The sequence below is a fragment of the Bos indicus genome, chromosome 7 (assembly GCF_029378745.1).
Source record: "Bos indicus isolate NIAB-ARS_2022 breed Sahiwal x Tharparkar chromosome 7, NIAB-ARS_B.indTharparkar_mat_pri_1.0, whole genome shotgun sequence".
Lineage (NCBI taxonomy): Eukaryota > Metazoa > Chordata > Mammalia > Artiodactyla > Bovidae > Bos > Bos indicus.
In genome coordinates this window covers 69051290-69072094 of record NC_091766.1, presented here as the reverse complement: position 1 = coordinate 69072094, position 20805 = coordinate 69051290, and the positions used below count along the sequence as shown (strand labels likewise).

The 20805-nt window shown below is 40.0% G+C and overlaps 1 protein-coding gene across 3 annotated transcripts in view; it reads left to right on the top strand.

Annotated features, from left to right (window-relative positions):
• SOX30 (SRY-box transcription factor 30) overlaps window positions 1-20805 on the top strand; it is an 82132-nt gene that overhangs the window by 5746 nt on the left and 55581 nt on the right. For 2 of the 3 annotated variants that reach the window (XM_070793926.1, XM_019963679.2), the window contains exon 4: window positions 9975-10467. The exons of the other annotated variant lie outside the window; for it this stretch is intronic. In XM_070793926.1, the coding sequence (XP_070650027.1) occupies window positions 9975-10467 (493 nt within the window). The remainder of the gene's footprint in view (window positions 1-9974; window positions 10468-20805) is intronic. 3 annotated transcript variants of the gene reach the window in all.

Below are 20805 nucleotides of genomic sequence, written 5' to 3'. Positions count from 1 at the left end.
CTCTTCGTGACTCCATGAACCGCAGCACGCCAGGCCTCCCTTGTCCATCACCAACTCCCGGAGTCTACCCAAACTCATGTCCATCGAGTCGGTGATGCCATCCAACCATCTCATTCTCTGTTGTCCCCTTCTCCTCTTGCCCTCAATCTTTCCCAGCATCAGGGTCTTTTCAAATGAGTCAGCTCTTCGCATCAGGTGGCCAAAGTATTGGAGTTTCAGCTTCAACATCAGTCCTTCCAACGAACACCTAGGACTGATCTCCTTTAGGATGGACTGGTTGGATCTCCTTGCAGTCCAAGGGACTCTCAAGAGTCTTCTCCAATCCACAGTTCAAAAGCATCAATTCTTCAGTGCTCAGCCTTCTTCACAGTCCAACTCTCACATCCATACATGACCACAGGAAAAACCATAGCCTTGACTAGACAGACCTTTGTTGGCAAAGTAATGTCTCTGCTTTTGAATATGCTGTCTAGGTTGGTCATAACTTTCCTTCCAAGGAGTAAGCGTCTTTTAATTTCATGGCTAGGAAGCCTTTTAGAACCATATACAAAGTAATCAAATCTAGGTATTTTTTTGGTTGGCTTTTTTCTTTTTAAATTTCTCTTATTTCTTCTTAGGTAGTATCAGTAAAGATTTGTTTCTTGGACCTCAAATTATAAAAATCATTATCTTTTAAATATAAAATTTTGGAATTCTTTCCCCAGGTATATATATAGTTATATATAGTTACATATATATAATTGTTATACAGCAGTTATGATGAGACTTATTGGCTGTTCTGCTGCCCAATCATACAGCTTTTGAAATATGTTCTTTTAGTTTTACTCATCAGCTTGGCGTATAGTACTTTGAGGAGTTGGTATCAGTTGCAAATTTGGAAATGTCACTGTATATTTTACATTCTAAATCATTTATAAAACTCTTAAATAAGAAAAAATTATAGCACAAATCCCTCAGAAAATCTACTTTTAAAATTTACCTTTAAATGCTCATTATCTACAGATACAAATGTTTATACCATTCCTTTTTTTTTTTTTTTTTGTTCAACCAAGTTTATATTCTAAATATGAAATCATGGTAATTGTGTTTTTCAAACTTGTTTATTTCCATGGAAGAAAAATACCAAATTAGTGAGGTATCAGTTTAGTTCAGTTCAGTCGCTCAGTCGTGTCCAACTCTTTGCAACCCCATGAATGGCAGCACGCCAGGCCTCCCTGTCCATCACCAACTACCAGAGTTCACCCATCGAGTCAGTGATGCCATCCAGCCATCTCATCCTCTGTCATCCCCTTCTCCTCCTGCCCCCAATCCCAGCATCAAAGTCTTTTCCAATGAGTCAGAAACAATTTGCTCTTTTTCTAGAAAGATTTGTATACAAATATATTGTATAGATTTCACCAGCTTTTCAAGTGTAGAAAATTAACTCACCAAACTATGGCTCTCAAGTAAACTTACTATTTCCAAAAACAAGTTCACTACTTCTGATAACCTGGTATTATGTTGACTTTCCAAAAATGCTCTGGATTGACATTTTTGGCAGAGAGACCATTTGTATCTACTTCATCCAATATTTTCTCGTTTCTAACTTTTGAGTTTCTTTAAAGCTCTTAGGTTAATGCCACCTAAGATCTCATATATTCATTTTATCAATTTGGATTAGAACATTCTGTGAACTTGCCATTATACTGTATTTGATGTAATATTTTTAAACTATCTGCTGTGAAAATGAAGTAGGTTCAGATATCTTCTTAAGGTCTTTAGTAGGAAGTGGGTTTTGAGTCTCTCCATTCTTTCAATTGACTTGTACACCGTAATGACTATCCCATTGATTCCATTAAGTCTCTTCTTTCTGTAAAAGTATTTAAAAAGTCACTTACTATTGATTTTAAGGTCCCACAGATGTAATTTCTTCAATTTTCTTTTAAACTGTCTAATTTTTACTTGCATCTCACTTACACACTTTGGCTTCTCTTTTACAGATTTGGACGAGCTCTTCATTTTAAAGACATCTTTCCTTTCTGTGGGTACTCTTTAATTTGGTCAAGCTTCCCTGGTGGCTCAGACGGTAAAGAGTCTGCCTGCAGTACGGGAGACCTGGGTTCAAACCCTGGGTCAGGAAGATCCCCTGGAGAAGGAAATGGCAAACCACTCCAGTATTCTTGCCTGGAAAATCCCATGGACAGGAGCCTGGCAGGCTACCACCCATGGGGCCACAAAGAGTCAGACGCGACTGAATGACTTCACTTTCACTTTGATTTGGTCAGTTAGCCACAACAACTTTTTGATTTTTAAGGCACATTTTTTTCCTTCTAGGTTTTTAGCATTATCATATAAAATAACCTTCATTCTTCTATAAACTTTTTATTTTAGTTATCCCTATCAGCCTTATTTTCCTACCCCATATTTGTAGTCCAAAAATCTAATTTTGTCTCTCATGTTTAATCCCACATATTGAGCTTATCTCCTGTTTCCAGTTTCTGAAAGTACTTACAGCTTAATAGTCCAGAATACTTCTTAGATACTTCCCTTTATCAAATGTCTTTGATGCCAGTTACACCAACATTTTAATTTTATATTAAATTCAATTTGGTTCAGTCGCTCAGTCGTGTCCAGCTCTTTGTGACCCCATGGACTGCAGCATGCCAGTCTTCCCTGCCTATCAGCAACTCCCGGAGCTTGCTTAAATTCATGTCCATCGAGCCAGTGATGCCATCCAGCCATCTCATCCTCTGTCGTCCCCTTCTCCTCCCGCCTTCAGTCTTTTCCAGCATCAGCGTCTTTTGAAATGAGTCAGGTCTTCGTATGAGGTGGCCAAAGTATTGGAGCTTCAGCTTCAGCATCAGTCCTTCCAATGAATGTTCAGGACTGATTTCCTTTAGGATGGACTGGTTGGATCTCTTTGCAGTCCAAGGGAATCTCAAGAATCTTCTCCAACACCACGTTCAAAAGCATCTATTCTTTGGTGCTCAGCTTTCTTTATGGTCCAACTCGCATATCCATAACATGACTACTGGAAAAACCATACCTTTGACTAGATGGACCTTTGTTGACAAAGTACTGTCTCTGCTTTTGAATATGCTATCTAGGTTGGTCATAACTTTTCTTCCAAGGAGCAAGCATCTTTTAATTTCATGGCTGCAGTCACCATCTGCAGTTATGGAGCCCAAGAAAATAAAGCCTCTCACTGTTTTTATAGTTTACCCATCTATTTGCCATGAAGTGATGGGATCAGATGCCTTGAGTTTAATTTTTTGAATGTTGACTTTTAAGCCAATTTTTTCACTCCTCTTTAACTTTCATCAGCAGACTCTTTTTAGTTCCTCTTCACTTTCTGCCATAAGGGTGGTGTCATCTGCATATATGAGGTTGATGATATTTCTCCCAGCAGTCTTGATTCCAGCTTGTGCTTCATCCAGCTTGGCATTTTGCATGATGTTCTCTGCATATAAGTTAAATAATTAAGGTGATAATATACAGGCTTTATATATTTCTTTCCTAGTTTGGAACCAGTCCATTGTTCCATGTCTGGTTCTGACTGTTGCTTCTTGACCTGCATACAGGTTTTGCAGGAGGCAGGTAAGGTGGTCTGGTATTCCCATCAGTTTAAGAATTTTCCACTGTTGTGATCCACAGTCGAAGGCTTTGGTATAGTCACTAAAGCAGAAGTAGACGTTTTTCTGGAACTCTTCTTGCTTTTTTATAATCCAACAGATGTTGGCAATTTGATCTCTGGTTCCTTTGCCTTTTCTAAATCCAGCTTGAACATCTTGAAGTTCACAGTTCACATACTGCTGAAGTCTGGCTTGGAGAATTTTGAGCATTGCTTTACTAGCATGTGATATGAGTGCATTTGTGCGGTAGTTTGAACATTCTTTGGTATTGCCTTTCTTTGGGATTGGATAGAAAACTGACCTTTTGCAGTCCTGTGGCCACTGCTGAGTTTTCAAGATTTGCCGGCATGTTGAGTGCAGCACTTTAACAGCATCATCTTTTAGGATTTGAAATATCTCAACTGGTATTCCATCACCTCCACTAGCTTTATTTGTAGTAATGCTTCCTGAGGCCCACTTGACTTTGCATTCCAGGATGTTTGGCTCTAGGTCAGTGATCACACCATCATGGTTATCTGGGTCAGTAAGATCAGTTCAGTTGCTCAATCCTGTCGGACGCTTTGCGACCCCATGAATTGCAGCACGCCAGGCTTCCCTGTCCATCACTAACTGAGACTCACGTCCATCGAGTCAGTGATGCCATCCAGCCATCTCATCCTCTGTCGTCCCCTTCTCCTCCTGCCCCCAATCCCTCCCAGCATCAGAGTCTTTTCCAATGAGTCAACTCTTCACATGAGGTGGCCAAAGTACTGGAGTTTCAGCTTTAGCATCATTCCTTCCAAAGAAATCCCAGGGCTGATGATCTTCAGAATGGACTGGTTGGATCTCCTTGCAGTCCAAGGGACTCTCAAGAGTCTTCTCCAACACCACAGTTCAAAAGCATCAGTTCTTCAGCACTCAGCTTTCTTCACAGTCCAACTCTCACATCCATACATGACCACAGGAAAAACCATAGCCTTGACTAGACAGACCTTTGTTGGCAAAGTAATGTCTCTGCTTTTGAATATCCTGTCTAGGTTGGTCATAACTTTTCTTCCAAGGAGTAAGCATCTTTAAATTTCGTGGCTGCAGTCACCATCTGCGTGATTTTGGAGCCCAGAAAAATAAAGTCTGACACTGTTTCCCCATTTATCTCCCATGAAGTGATGGGACCAGATGCCATAATCTTCATTTTCTGAATGTTGTGTTTTAAGCCAACTTTTTCACTCTCCTCTTTCACTTTCATCAAGAGGCTTTTTAGTTCCTCTTCACTTTCTGCCATAAGGATGGTGTCATCTCCATATCTGAGATAATTGATATTTCTCCTGGCAATCTTGATTCCAGCTTGTGCTTCTTCCAGCCCAGCATTTCTCATGATGTACTCTGCATAGAAGTTAAATAAGCAGCGTGACAATATACAGCCTTGACGTATTCCCTTTCCTATTTGGAACCAGTCTGTTGTTCCATGTCCAGTTCTAACTGTTGCTTCCTGACCTGCATGTAGGTTTCTCAAGAGGCAGGTCAGGTGGTCTGGTATTCCCATCTCTTTCAGAATTTTCCACAGTTTATTGTGATCCACACAGTCAAAGGCTTTGGCATAGGCAAAAAAGCAGAAATATATGTTTTTCTGGAACTCCCTTGCTTTTTCCATGATCCAGCGGATGTTGGCAATTTGCTCTCTGGTTCCTCTGCCTTTTCTAAAACCAGCTTGAACATCAGGAAGTTCACGGTTCACATATTGCTGAGGCCTGGCTTGGAGAATTTTGAGCATTACTTTACTAAAGTGTGAGATGAGTGCAATTGTGTGGTAGTTTGAGCATTCTTTGGCATTGCCTTTCTTTGGGATTGGAATGAAAACTGACCTTTTCAGTCCTGTGGCCACTGCTGAGTTTTCCAAATTTGCTGGCATATTGAGTGTAGCACTTTCACAGCATCATCTTCCAGGATTTTAAATCGCTCAACTGGAATTCCATCACCTCCACTAACTTTGTTCATAGTGATGCTTTCTAAGGCCCATTTGACTTCACATTCCAGGATATCTGGCTCTAGGTGAGTGATCACACCATCGTGATTATCTTGGTCGTGAAGATCTTTTTTGTACAGTTCTTCTGTGTCTTCTTGCCACTTTCTTCTTAATATCTTCTGCTTCTGTTAGGTCCATACCATTTCTGTCCTTTATCGAGCCCATCCTTATATGAAATGTTCCCTTGGTATCTCTAATTTTCTTGAAGAAATCTCTAGTCTTTCCCATTCTGTTGTTTTCCTCTATTTCTTTGCATTGATCACTGAGGAAGGCTTCAGTAAGATCTTTCTTGTATAAATCTATTAAATTGATCACGTTTATTTTTTTAAAGGTTTCTAGAAATCTGGTAGAAGCAATATTTATTTTAGCCTGGCTTTCAAATGTCAGTTTTATATATTTATGAATTTTCTGGTGAGATTATTTCATTCTTTACATTTTATTACTGAAACCTGAAATGAATTTTCCTTATTACATCTAAACTGAATTGATATCTTTTACTCTTCTGAATTCATACATTTTCTCTAAATTTTGACTTTAAAAATGTTTACTACTATTTTAATTTTTTGGTAGTAGACATATAATATCATTTTGGTTTATCCATCTCTTCTTTTTTAACAGAAATAACACAAAAAACCTCCAACATTCTAATATTTTTGTAATCCAAAAACAATCTTATCTTGTCTTTGTCTAAAGATCAGTTCTTGCGAAGTTTTATGTTCAGAAGAAACAAAGATATGGCTTGAAAATTCCTTGAAAAGTGATGTAGCTCATTATTGTGGGTTTTCTTGTGGAGCAGAGGAGGAGGAATCACATGGCTCAAACTATACTAAGTCTTCTTAGGACTCCTCTTTACCATTTCTCTCCCCAAAGCCCCACCGTCCTTAGCACTTATCTAACTGTTCTTCCCAAGCCTCTATTTTCCATCTCTGTCTCTATGTCTCTGACTCTTAACCCTATTTCTCTCTCTCTCCTCTCCTCCTTTTTCTGCCTCTGTTTCTCTCTTCTTAGCCGTATGCTGGTCTTCCTATCCTTCTTTCTACTTCTTTACAGCTTTTTCTTGTACAGAAATTTGGTCTGTCCTCAGTTTCTGCCATTCTCTACTCCTTTCTGTTCATCCCAGTCAGGCAGCAAAAGCCTGGTTACATCTTTCATCCATTCAGCACAGGTAGTAGAGTGTTCTTCTTTAGGAATGGGTGAGAGGGATTTGTCAAAACTATGGACAGCTATTAATAACTAATTTTTTCCTTTTCTTATCATAGTGTAGTATAGATCTAAGTTTCTGCTCTTTACTTCATGTTACAATTAGATAATGCTAGCTGCTTGAACTGTCTCCTAAACATAATGGTTTAAACAGAATCATGGTTTACATTTTTACCCATGTAGAGTCCAAAATAAATATCTCTGGCTTTCTTCCAAGGGATTCATAGACACAGATTTTTTCTACCCTATGGCTCTTCTGTCTTTGATATGTAGTATCCAAGTGTGCATGAACTTGCAGAAGAGAAAAGAGCATGGAGGATTGTACATGAGAGTTTTTTCTGGTCCAGTCTCAGAAGGAGTATACATTGAACCACATGACCGCTCCTAACTGCAAGGCAGGCTGGAAAATGTAACCTAGCTGTGAGCTAGTAAGAGAGAAACCAAGTGACTGGATAGTCTTTTCCATACCTTATCTACAGTGCGGTATATTAGATCTCTGCCCTTTCCACAAGTCTTCCCTATTCACTGAGTTTATCAGTGATGATTAGGTGTTGGAGGCATTAAACTCTCAGTGTAACAACCTGAATTTTTACATTTAGGACATCTTTATTATACTTCCATATAACTCTCTATGCATCTGATTTTTTACCTCAGGTCAAAATGTTAGTTACTTGGTAAATGTTTGTTTAAGTAAATGAGTGCATGGTTTTATCACCTCATGCTTCACTGGTTCCCCTTATTTTATAAAAAATATCTTTGGTAGAAAAGAACATTTGGTATCAGCTAAAAGACTGAGTCCCTTTCTTCTTCAGTAACTGAAGTAACTACAGCTCCTATAATTTTTTGTTTCCTTTGCCTAAAAAGAGCATATTTCTTTTTTGAGGACTAACAGCCTGGAGGATTGTGCATGAGAGTTTTTTATGGGCCAGTCTCAGAAGCGGTACACAACACTTCTTCTTACTTAACTTCATACTGCGCAGGAAAAGAAAATCTGCATCAGAGGTAGATTTTAGGAGCAGATGTCTTGAGTGCAGTGATAATTCAGTGAATAAAACTTTGAGAGATTTTACAAGTCAGCCTGGTGTAATACGCATTTAGAGGAGATTTTTCTGTACAAGATCAGAGATAGAGGTTCTGTCATCTGTAAGCTTGTTTGTTTTTTCTTTCATCTAGTCATACATAGGGAGAAGGCAATGGTACCCCATTCCAGTACTCTTGCGTGGAAAATCCCATGGACAGAGGAGCCTGGTAGGCTGCAGTCCATGGGGTCGCTAATAGTCGGACACGACTGAGCGGCTTCACTTTCACTTTTCACTTTCATGCATTGGAGAAGGAAATGGCAACCCGCTCCAGTGTTCTTGCCTGGAGAATCCCAGGGACAAGGGAGCCTGGTGGGCTGACGTCTATGGGGTTGCACAGAGTTGGACACGACTGAAGCAACTTAGCAGCAGCAGTCATACATACGTTTCTTAACTTATTAACCAGGTTCTGTGCAAAAGATAATGGGGCTACTACTATGAATTAAACTGTTCCTGCTCTTGAGCTCCCAGTTTTATGGTAAGGGTGGCAGACCTGCAAATTTACACTATTTTTATAATATGTGATAGATTTATAGTTTCTGAAGGAACATGAAAAGGGAGATTACTTTATGCTTGATTAATCAGGAAGGCCTGAAGCCTGTGCCTCACATATGGGAAGGCTAGTCCATTTAACCCCATTAACTGAGAATCATGACAGCTTCATCTGTACACTGCTCTGTGTTGCCTCTATTTCACTGGGTCAGAGGCCATCTTGAAGCAGATGGGTATATCTCTTCATTCCCTACCTCCAGGTTTAAGGGTGATAGTTATTTGACTTACCTGGAGAGAAGGAAGGAGAGGAATGTGTTACCTGGCCAAGACTGAGAGAAGATTGACAATCTTTTTGGCCTCTGACAGAAACATTTCTAACCATAGAGTCTGTTCTTGGACTGCATCTTCTATATTAATAGAGACGTAACTGCACTGAAGTAAACTCGATCATGAATCTATTACTTTGGCTTCTCTCTGTATTTCTTTGGAGAAGGTTAGTTAAATTTAGGCTAAATGTGTCTTTTGAGTAACTTAGTAACTCAGTCAGCGGTCCTTCTTCTTCAGGATCAAAAAGATAAAATACATGATTATTTTAGTTGCCTCTAAAAATTCTGCTATCTCCATCTTGCCATGCTGGAATAATATTCTTTCCTATCTCACAAATTGCTGACCGATGGCAAGTCATAGCCTCTTTTGGGAATTTCCTTATGTATTCACACTGGATGCAATAATATAGCAAAATAATTTTACTGATGGTTTCTTTAGTTTTTTTCAATTAAAAAATGTCATTCAGACCTCCCGCCCCACAATGCAAAGGTCAGCGGTGACGTCATCCGGAGAGCGTCCGGGAGGCGGCGGGCGGTTTCCGCCGCCTCCGGCAGCAGCTCTGCTACCTGAGAGACTGCTGCGGCCGCTGTCGACGCCGCCGCCAAAATTTAAAAAAAAATAAAATAAAAATAAAATAAAAAATGTCATTCATAATTTAGTTTATCATAGAGTATACAAAATTGAAAAAATGACCCATACTGTTATGATGTAACCTCTATTAATACATAAAATTGATATATTTAGAGAATAGAAAATTCAAATGGTCCCAATAGGTATAAAATGAAAGTCTGGCTTCCCATGGCCCTGTCTCCTCTTCCAGATGACCGTCTTTTAAAAGGAACTACTATCAATAGTTTCATATTATTTCTTTTAGAAATATTTATATATATATATTCCAGCATTTGTATTTCTTTCACTTAGACATTTTATTCATTTATTTATTCATCCAAAAATATTTTTTTTAAGGACCTATTCTGTGTCAGGCAGAATTTTGAACCCTGGGGATACAGTAATGAACAAAACAGAAAAGGTCTCTCCTCTTAGGGCATTTAGAATCTAGGTGGGAAAGAGAGACAAGAATGTAAAATAAATGAACAAGATGGCTTCAGTTTGTCAGGATACTATGAAAGAAATAGAGTGGTGATGTTCTTAGGTAAGAAGGTTAGTGGAGGCTTCTGGTTATACAGTTCATTAAGTTCTGCTGAAAAAAGAAAAAATAGTGACTCAATTCATGCCTGACATAGGCTGTTTTTATTTCTGAAGGTGAATCTCCACCGACCATCCAGCTGCCCACACCTGCAGTCCAGCGTCCAAGCCCCATCACACTTTTCCAGCCCAGCGTCTCCAGTACTGCCCAGGTGGCTGTCCAGGCTCCAAGTCTGCCCCTCCGTCCAGCACTCCCACCCCAGCGCTTTGCTGGGCCCTCCCAAGCGGACACTCATCAGCTGCATTCTGGAGTCAATCGCTCTGTGAAGAGACCCACTCCTGTTTCTCTGGAGAGCACCAACAGGATTCCGACTAGTGCAAGTCCTGCCCATTCCAGATTTGCAACCTCAACCATCCAACCTCCCAAGGAGTATCCCAGCGTTTCCACTTGTCCGAGAAGTACTCCAATTTCCCAGGCTCCTCCTATTCCACACTCACACATCTACCAGCCCTCTCCCCTTGGCCATCCAGCTGCATTGTTTGGGACACCACCAAGATTCTCTTTTCATCACCCTTACTTCCTACCTGGACCTCACTACTTCCCATCAAGGTAAATGAATAGTTTATTTCCTTTCACCTGAAAGTGCTTTCACCTTTCACCTAAAACTATTCATTCATAGTTAATGAATTTTTACCCCTGAAAGCCTCTTATTTACTGAAAAAGGAACTTCCTCAATCCTGTTTTGTATCTAATTTAGTTTAGTGGCTAGACAGGGGCCAACCAGTTGATATGAGTATATGGAGGGGCTGGATAGGAGCCAAGGAGAGTGCATGCCCCATCTTAGGGGGCAGTTGCTACTGAGTTCCAGCCTACTGTTGCCACATGAGAATACAGGCTCCAATGTTGTCAGATCTGATTTCTCTCTTAAAAAAAATCATCAGTTGTAAGTGACCTTAAGATCATTTAGTCCAACCCCCTTACTGAATAGTAAGTGTGGTTCTGAAACTTCTGTATGTATATAAATCACATGTGATCTTAATAAAATGAGATTCTGAGTCAGTAGGTGTGGGTTACAGTAGGTTCCTATACAGGGTTACAGTAAACCGGATATTCTGCATTTCTAACAAGCTCCCAAATGATGTCAATTCTGTGGTTTATGGAATACTTTGAATAGCAAGAATATAGAGAGCACTGGCCTAAGAGGTTGAATGACTTGTCCAAAGTTATTTACCCTCTCAGGACCCTTGTTAATAAACCAAAAAGTTTCTTAGGTAAATTATCAGTAAGAGAAATTATTTTCACAGGGATGTATCTAAGGAAAACATTTGTAACTTTTCATTTTGGAGTGATAGAATTTAACTTTGAAAGCATTTTGATAGAGTGGCACTAACCTCTACTTTTCAGTTGCTGTTAAATGTATAAACAGAGGTGGTTTCTGTTGAGACTGTTTAATACCCATCTTTTATTGTTACTTATTTAGAAAGTAAAACTACTGCCTACTTGGGTGTACCAAAGCCTCAAAGAAGTTTTTTTAGCGTATATTATGTTGCTTCAAATCATAGTGGAATTGCTTGCTTTCAAGTCTTTAGTACAGAACTAAAAGAAAGGGAAAATAGAGGATCAGATTAGGAGAAAGGGAGATACTGCTGTTTGTGGTTTGTTTTGTTTTTCCAATGGGCTCTTCTTTAACAGCTTTCAGAAGTCTTTTGGTTCAAGAAGTCAGACTTTAAGAGACTCCTAAGGCTAGGATCCGGAGAAGGCAATGGCACCCCACTTCAGTACTTTTGCCTGGAAAATCCCATGGACAGAGGAGCCTGGTAGGCTGTAGTCCATGGGGTTGCTAGAGTCGGACACGACTGGGTGACTTCACTTTCACTTTTCACTTTCATGCATTGGAGAAGAAAATGGCACTCCAGTGTTCTTGCTTGGAGAATCCAGGGACGGGGGAGCCTGGTGGGCTGCCGTCTATGGGGTCACACAGAGTCGGACACGACTGATGCGACTTAGTAGCAGCAGCAGCAAGGCTAGGATCTCTTCTCATTGCTATCTGTTAGGGTCTGAGATTTTATAGGAATTTTAGAGAATTTTACAGTGTTGTTGTTTTTTTTTTTTAACATATGAGAAGAGTGCTAAGGACATAGCTGGAATTTAATAAATGAGTAGGTTTGAAAGATCATTCTTAGTTAGAACCTTGAGGTTCACAAACTTAAAATTGGTGAAATTTTATCTTTGTTACATAATTCATTTTGTAGTACAAGAAAGACTTGAACAGTACTTACATTAAAGTTGAAGAAGAGGCATCTAGAATAGGTGTATAGCACAATCTTACTTCAGTTGTTGTTGTTTTTTCTTTTTAGCATTTTGAGAACTTGGTATTTTTATCTAAAATTCTCAGAGTAATCCTTTGTTTTTGGCATAATTATCCCTTTACTTTTTCAGATAAAGAAAGTGATCAACTGTTAGATAAATAGCTTTGTTAAGGTCACACCTTTCACTTTCATTCATTGGAGAAGGAAATGGCAACCCACTCCAGTATTCTTGCCTGGAGAATCCCAGGAATGGGGGAGCCTGGTGGGCTGCTGTCTGTGGGGTCTCACAGAGCCGGACACGACTGAAGTGACTTAGCAGCAGCAGCAAAGTCACACAACTGGTAAACGGCAGAGCCAGTAGTCAAACTTAGATTTGCTGTATGATTTTTAATTCGGTGTTTGTTTGTTTTTTTCACTGTATCACTAAGGCTTCTCAATATAATGGCTTCTCTTGCTTGGTAGATGTTAGTTGCTAGAGGAGAATCACATGGAAAATGCATCCTGTATTTTTGAATGGAAAAGTAGTGTAGTCAAGTAGACTTTTGGACAGGAAATTTTTTTTTTTATGCAATAAGTAAATAAAATCATAGGAAATTTATCTTCCTTACTCATGACAAGACTTACAGGATTTGGCTGTTAATTTACAAACCATTGATAGCTTAAAGAACATTTTGGAAAGAAACTCTGGAAAATATGTCATTAGGAGACAGAAAATATATCTCCATCTTGAATGGTATTATTGCTAATTAATAATAATGGTATTAGATGAACCAAATGAAGTGAGTCAGCAGTATTATACTGAATTTTATTTCATGTAAGAATGTCAAAGAACTATGTCAGCTGTAAACATGAAGCCGAATATAGTTTTCCAAAACAAGACCAGCCTTATAAATTATAGTATTGTCTAATTTCCTTTATAACTTCTACCTGTAATCTGTGCAATGGTAATTTCCCCAGGGATATGGGTAATCTTATTTATGTTTGTTTACATAATATACTTCAGTAAAATCCAGTCTGGCTAAATAACAGAATTAATTGATTCCTTCTCAATTTTTCAATTGGCTCTTCTCCCACTAATAACAGGATCATCTATAAAGATATTTCTTCCTTAATCTAATCAAATTACATATGGAATTATTCAGCCATTCCAATACCGTAATTATAATGACATTTGATATATATATTTGGTAAATATATACCAAATATACATATTTGATATTTTGCCCTGTGTATCTAGAGTAAAAACCACGGAGTTTAGGCATTTTAATCAAGGAATCATTTTATGAAACAGAGAGGCACTTAGAAATACTGATCCCTAGGTCTGGGACTAAATCCTCCTGCCTTTGTATCGTAACCATCTTCATACTATGCCTATTAAGACTCTCTCTTTCTGTACTATGTTCAGTTCAGTTCAGTAGCTCAGTCATGTCTGACTCTTTGCGACCCCATGAACTGCAGCATGCCAGGCCTCCCTGTCCATCAGCAACTCCCGGAGTTCACTCAAACTCACGTCCATTGAGTCAGTGATGCCATCCAGCCATCTCATCCTCTGTCGTCCCCTTCTCCTCCTACCCCCAATCCCTCCCAGCATCAGAGTCTTTCCCAGTGAGTCAACTCTTTGCATGAGGTGGCCAAAGTACTGGAGTTTCAGCTTTAGCATCATTCCTTCGAAAAAACACCCAGGACTGATCTCCTTTAGAATGGACTGGTTGGATCTCCTTGCAGTCCAAGGGACTCTCAAGAGTCTTCTCCAACACAATTCAAAAGCATCAATTCTTTGGCGCTCAGCTTTCTTCACAGTCCAACTCTAATATCCAAACATGACTACTGGAAAAACCATAGCCTTGACTAGACAGACCTTTGTTGGCAAAGTAATATCTCTGCTTTTGAATATGCTATCTAGGTTGGTCATAACTTTTCTTCCAAGGAATAAGCGTCTTTTAATTTCATAGCTGCAATCATGATCTGCAGTTATTTTGGAGCCCAAAACAATAAAGTCTGACACTGTTTCCACTGTTTCCCCATCTATTTCCCATGAAGTGATGGGACCAGATGCCATGATCTTCGTTTTCTGAATGTTGAGCTTTAAGCCAACTTTTTCACTCTCCTCTTTCACTTTCATCAAGAGGCTTTTTAGTTCCTCTTCACTTTCTGCCATAAGGATGGTGTCATCTGCATATCTGAGGTTATTGATATTTCTCTCCTGGCAATCTTGATTCCAGCTTGTGCTTCTTCCAGCCCAGCGTTTCTCATGATGTACTCTGCATAGAAGTTAAATAAGCAGCGTGACAATATACAGCCTTGAAGTACTCCCTTTCCTATTTGGAACCAATCTGTTGTTCCATGTCCAGTTCTAACTGTTGCTTCCTGACCTGCATATAGGTTTCTCAAGAGGCAGGTCAGGTGGTCTGGTATTCCCACCTCTTCCAGAATTTTCCACAGTTTGTTGTGATCCACACAGTCAAAGGCTTTGGCATAGTCAATAAAGCAGAAATAGATGTTTTTCTGGAACTCCCTTGCTTTTTCCATGATCCAGCAGATGTTGGCAATTTGATCTCTGGTTCCTGTGCCTTTTCTAAAACCAACTTGAACATCTGGAAGTTCACGGTTCATGTATTACTGAAGCCTGGCTTGGAGAATTTTGAGCATTACTTTACTAGCGTGTGAGATGAGTGCAATTGTGTGGTAGTTTGAGCATTCTTTGGCATTGCCTCTCTTTGGGATTGGAATGAAAACTGACCTTTTGCAGTCCTGTGGCCACTGCTGAGTTTTCCAAATTTGCTGGCATATTGAGTGCAGCACTTTGACAGCATCATCTTCCAGGATTTTAAATCGCTCAACTGGAATTCCATCACCTCCACTAGCTTTGTTCATAGTGATGCTTTCTAAGGCCCACTTGACTTCACATTCTAGGATATCTGGCTCTAGGTGAGTGACTACACCATCGTGATTATCTTGGTCGTGAAGATCTTTTTTGTACAGTTCTTCTGTGTCTTCTTGCCACCTCTTCTTAATATCTTCTGCTTCTGTTAGGTCCATACCATTTCCGTCCTGTATCGAGCCCATCTTTGCATGAAATGTTCCCTTGGTATCTCTGATTTTCTTGAAGAGATCTCTAGTCTTTCCCATTCTGTTGTTTTCCTCTATTTCTTTGCATTGATTGCTGAGGAAGGCTTTCTTATCTCTTCTTGCTATTCTTTGGAACTCTGCATTCAGATGCTTATATCTTTCCTTTTCTCCTTTGCTTTTCACTTCTCTTCTTTTCACAGCTATTTGTAAGGTCTCCCCAGACAGCCATTTTGCTTTTTTGCATTTCTTTTCCATGGGGATAGCTTTGATCCCTGTCTCCTATACAGTGCCACGAACTTCCATCCATAGTTCATTGGGCACTCTATCTATCGGATCTAGTCCCTGAAATCTATTTCTCACTTCCACTGTATAATCATAAGAGATTTGATTTAGGTCATACCTGAATGGTCTAGTGGTTTTCCCCACTATCTTCAACTTAAGTCTGAATTTGGCAATAAGGAGTTCATGATCTGAGCCACAGTCAGCTCCCGGTCTTGTTTTTGCTGACTGTATAGAGTTTCTCCATCTTTGGCTGCAAAGAATATAATCAATGTGTTACTTTCTTAGTTATCCTTTTTACCCCCACCTTTTCTTCTATTCTTCCTACTTCTTGCAGTATTTATACTTTCACATACAAAGGAGATACCTAGAATCTTCATTCTATTGGCCATTGAGTAAATATATGTGTTCAAAAGTGTATTGCGATTAGGGATATAGAATGTATATGAATGATAAATTGGAATTTATTAGCTTGAAATCGGAGAAAGTAATGGCACCCCACTCCAGTACTCTTGCTTGGAAGATCCCATGGACAGAGGAGCCTGTTAGGCTGCAATCCTTGGGGTTGCTAAGAGTCGGACACGACTGAGTGACTTCACTTTCACTTTTCACTTTCTTGCATTGGAGAAGGAAACGGCAACCCACTCCAGTGTTCTTGCCTGGAGAATCCCAGGGACGAGGGAGCCTGGTGGGCTGCCGTCTGTGGGGTCGCACAGAGTCGGACACGACTGAAGTGACTTAGCATAGCATAGCTTGAAATATATAAAACTATAATCAAACATATCTATATATCTTTTAGGGAAGTTAAGTCCAAAAATTCTAAATTTGTGGGAATATATAGCATCTTATCTGTAAGATTTTGGACAAACAGATCAAAAATTACAAAGCAGTTATCCTTAATCCTTGTTTGGCTTATAGACCTATTAAAGAATTTGATTGAGGTTTTGGACCTATTTCCTATTATAATGTACATTTACATACATATACAATATTTTGCCTAATTCTTGTAGAGGATAGAATTTATAGTTCCAAAACAAGATAGATTCAGCTAATATGGAATACCTTCTGCTATAACTATTATAAATGTTGAATTTAAATATGAACAATTTAATACCTAGCTGAAATCAGAAAAAAGGAAAATAAATCCCCCTTTGTCAAAATGACCAATAAGCTGAAAACTTGTACAGTGGTTGTGGGGATAGTTTGCAGATTCAGAAATAGTCTCAGCATTTATAAACTTGGGTTTTAATGCCTACATAAAGAGAGAAAATGAGGTCTTGACTCTTCTCAAGGTGAGGAGGTGAAACTTAAAACCTCTTCATAAAGCTGCTGTTGCTGCTGCTTTGTCACTTCAGTCATGTCTGACTCTGTGTGACTCTATGGACTGTAACCCGCCAGGCTCCTCTGTCCATGGGGATTCTCCAGGCAAGAATATTGGAATGTGATGTCATGGCCTCCTCCAGGGGATCTTCCCAAACTAGGGATAGAACCCAGGTCTCCCGTGTTACAGGTGGATTCTTTATCATCTGAGCCACCAGGGAAGCCCCTTCATAAAGCTAAGACCGTAAAAAGGCCTCTCAACCTTGATAAAGGAATAGAAGATTTTTTTATCACTGATCCAGACAAAGCACAAAGGAAACTTGTTTTTATCCAGGGCTATATATGGAAAAAGGTCTTCTGTTAGATATAAAAACTCCAGATTACACTGCACACTGATTAAGAATCTAAAATCACCCTATCCACTTGATAAACTAACACACAAATTAGTTCTGGGATGACTTACCTGGGACAACTATTCTAAAGGAGATACCTCAACCATTCAAGCCACTTAGGAATTACCAAAGGGAGAGAATTATTATTAAAGGTGAGCTTTAGCATATAGAACACAAGGAAAGGATTCATTAAGAGCAAGAGTCAATACATGCTACAAATAGTAAGAATAATATCCAAGAATCTGAAATAAGTGAATATCAGTTCAGTTCAGTTCAATCGCTCAGTCGTGTCCGACTCTTGGAGACCCCATGAACTGCAGCACGCCAGGCCTCCTTGTCCACCACCAACTCCCAGAGTCCACTCAAACCCATGTCCACTGAGTCGGTGATGCCATCCAACCATCTTATCCTCTGTCGTCCCCTTCTCCTCCTGCCCTCAGGCTTCCCCAGCATCAGGGTCTTTTCAGATGAGTCAGCTCTTCATTAGGTAGCCAGAATACTGGAGTTTCAGCTTCAACATCGGTCTTTCCAATGAACACCCAGGACTGATCCCTTTTAGGATGGACTGGTTGGATCCTCTTACAGTCCAAGAGACCCTCAAGAGTCTTCTCCAACACCACAGTTCAAAAGCATCAATTCTTTGGCGCTCAGGTTTCTTTATAGTCCAACTCTCACATCCATACATGACCACTTTAAAAACCATAGCCTTGACTAGATGGGCCTTTGTTGGCAAAGTAATGTCTTTGCTTTTTAATATGCTGTCTAGGTTGGTCATAACTTTCCTTCCAGGGAGTAAGTGTCTTTTAATTTCATGGCTGCAATTACCATCTGCAGTGATTTTGGAGCCCAGAAAAATAAAAGTCAGCCACTGTTTCCCCATCTATTTGCCATGAAGTGATGGGACCGGATGCCATGATCTTAGTTTTCCGAATGTTGAGCTTTAAGCCAACTTTTTCACTCTCCTTTTTCACTTTCATCAAGAGGCTCTTTAGTTTCTCTTCGCTTTCTGCCATAAGAGTGATGTCATCTGCATATCTGAGGTTATTGATATTTCTCCTGGCAATCTTGATTCCAGCTTGTGCTTCTTCCAGCCCAGCATTTCTCATGATATACTCTGCATATAAGTTAAATAAGCAGGGAGACAATATACAGCCTCGACGTCCTCCTTTTCCTATTTGTAACCAGTCTGTTGTTGCACGTCCAGTTCTAACTGTTGCTTCCTGACCTGCATATAGGTTTCTCAAGAGGCAGGTCAGGTGGTCTGGTATTCCCATCTCTTTCAGAATTTCAGAACTGATTTCAGATTTCAGAACTGAATATCAGGAAGAGACTAAAAACCATATTTCAAATAATTAAAGAGGACTTCTGTACCAGCCAAGATTAGGGCTGAATCTACCCTCATCTGAAATGATTTAAAAAAAAAAAAGGCAAAATATATAGTTTTCAAGACACTGTTTATCAGCAATGAATATGAAGATCCCTGAGAGAGAGAAAATAAATGAGGTAAGCCTTGAAATCTCCCCTGCTTACTGGCCTGGAAACCATGGAAGGAGACATGGAAACAGGAAGGAGAAACACAAGGAGATCCTTGTAGACTTGAAGAGTGGAGGACATAGAACCGAGAGTCCAGTGAAACCAACTCAGCTAGAATTCTTGGGATAGAGTACTTGAGAGAGGAAGGTTGCACAATGCAAGAATTCTGGATCTCTGCATAGGTTCCTTTTTGAGTATTCAGCTGAATGCTGATCAGCTGATGCATGTGAGGAACATTACCCAAGATTGTTGAAAAAACTGTCCAACAAATCAGAGACAGCAGTGCCGAACACTCACACCAGGCTGGGAATATTTCTTTTTCTAACCAAACAAGATTAGAAAACCTTGATGGGATATTGACTACTTGGAGAGTCTTGTTTTAGCTAGATCTAGACTATATGTTGGCTTAAAGCTCATCATTGAGAAAACGAAGATCATGGCATCTGGTCCCATCACTTCGTGGGAAATAGATGGGGAAACAGTGTCAGACTTTATTTTTTTGGGCTCCAAAATCACTGCAGATGGTGACTGCAGCCATGAAATTTAAAGACACTTACTCCTTGGAAGAAAAGTTATGACCAACCTAGATAACATATTCAAAAGCAGAGACATTACTTTGCCAACTAAGGTTCATCTAGTCAAGGCTATGGTTTTCCCTGTGGTCATGTATAGATGTGAGAGCTGGACTGTGAAGAAAGCTGAGTGCCGAAGAACTGATGCTTTTGAACTGTGGTGTTGGAGGAGACTCTTGAGAGTCCCTTGGACTGCAAGGAGATCCAACCAGTCCATTCTGAAGGAAATCAGTCCTGGGATTTCTTTGGAAGGAATGATGCTAAAGCTGAAACTCCAGTACTTTGGCCACCTCATGCAAAGAGTTGACTCATTGGAAAAGACTGATGCTGGGAGGGATTGGGGGCAGGAGGAGAAGGGGACAATAGAGGATGAGATGGCTGGATGGCATCACTGACTCGATGGACGCGCGTCTCAGTGAACTCCAGGAGATGGTGATATACAGGGAGGCCTGGCGTGCTGCGATTCATGGGGTCGCAAAGAGTCGGACACGACTGAGTGACTGAACTGAACTGAAGTGAGACTAAATGTTGCTATGGTTTTATCTAAAAATTCTTAAAATCAAGACCTGAAGTGATCAAAGTTACTGTTTTCAAGTAACTAACTGTATCCAAAACAAAGCTTAAGGATAGAAATAGTATGATACAAGGATAAGAGAGAGGGAGTTTCCTTTCTGAAGTGGCAGCATGAGGAGTTCTGTGAACCTACTCCCAAGCAAAGAAGCATAACTGGTAAAAACTATTTTTAAAGACCAACCACTTAAATTCTCTGGCAAATGTCCTAAGGGCATATTGCAGATAAGGAAACATTTATTCAAGAATACACCCTAAAACTTGGTAAGAAGAGCAAGAGTCTATGACCCTTGGGCCACGAAAAATACTATCCCTCACTGAAGGCAATGGCAACCCACTCCAGTACTCTTGCCTGGAAAATCCCGTGGATGGAGGAGCCTGATAGGCTGCAGTCCATGGGGTCGCTGGGAGTCGGACATAACTGAGAGACTTCACTTTCACTTTTCACTTTCATGCATTAGAGAAGGAAATGGCAACCCACTCCAGTGTTCTTGCCTGTAGAATCCCAGGGACTGGGGAGCCTGGTGGGCTGCTGTCTCTGGGGTTGCACAGAGTTGGACATGACTGAAGTGACTTAGCAGCAGCAGCAGCAGCACCCTCAGTTAACTTGATGGAATCCAACTCTGAGTGGCCAAGAAGATAGCTTTCTCTTCCCTCAGCTCCTAATCAAGAGATACAATATCTTAGAGATGTAGCATTTCTCATCCTCTCCAGCTTAGTTAAAGAGGTTAAATTCATGGGGAGTGTGACCAAGAGGTTGGGGGTTCTTTTGCTTTGTTCAGCACTTACTAACAGGGTAACTGTTCAACTCTTAAGGATGACAAACAGAGAGTACTGTGACCCTGAGCATCCTTGATCCAGGTCACTATTAGAAGAGATGTTCTATGCTGGCAGAAGAAAACC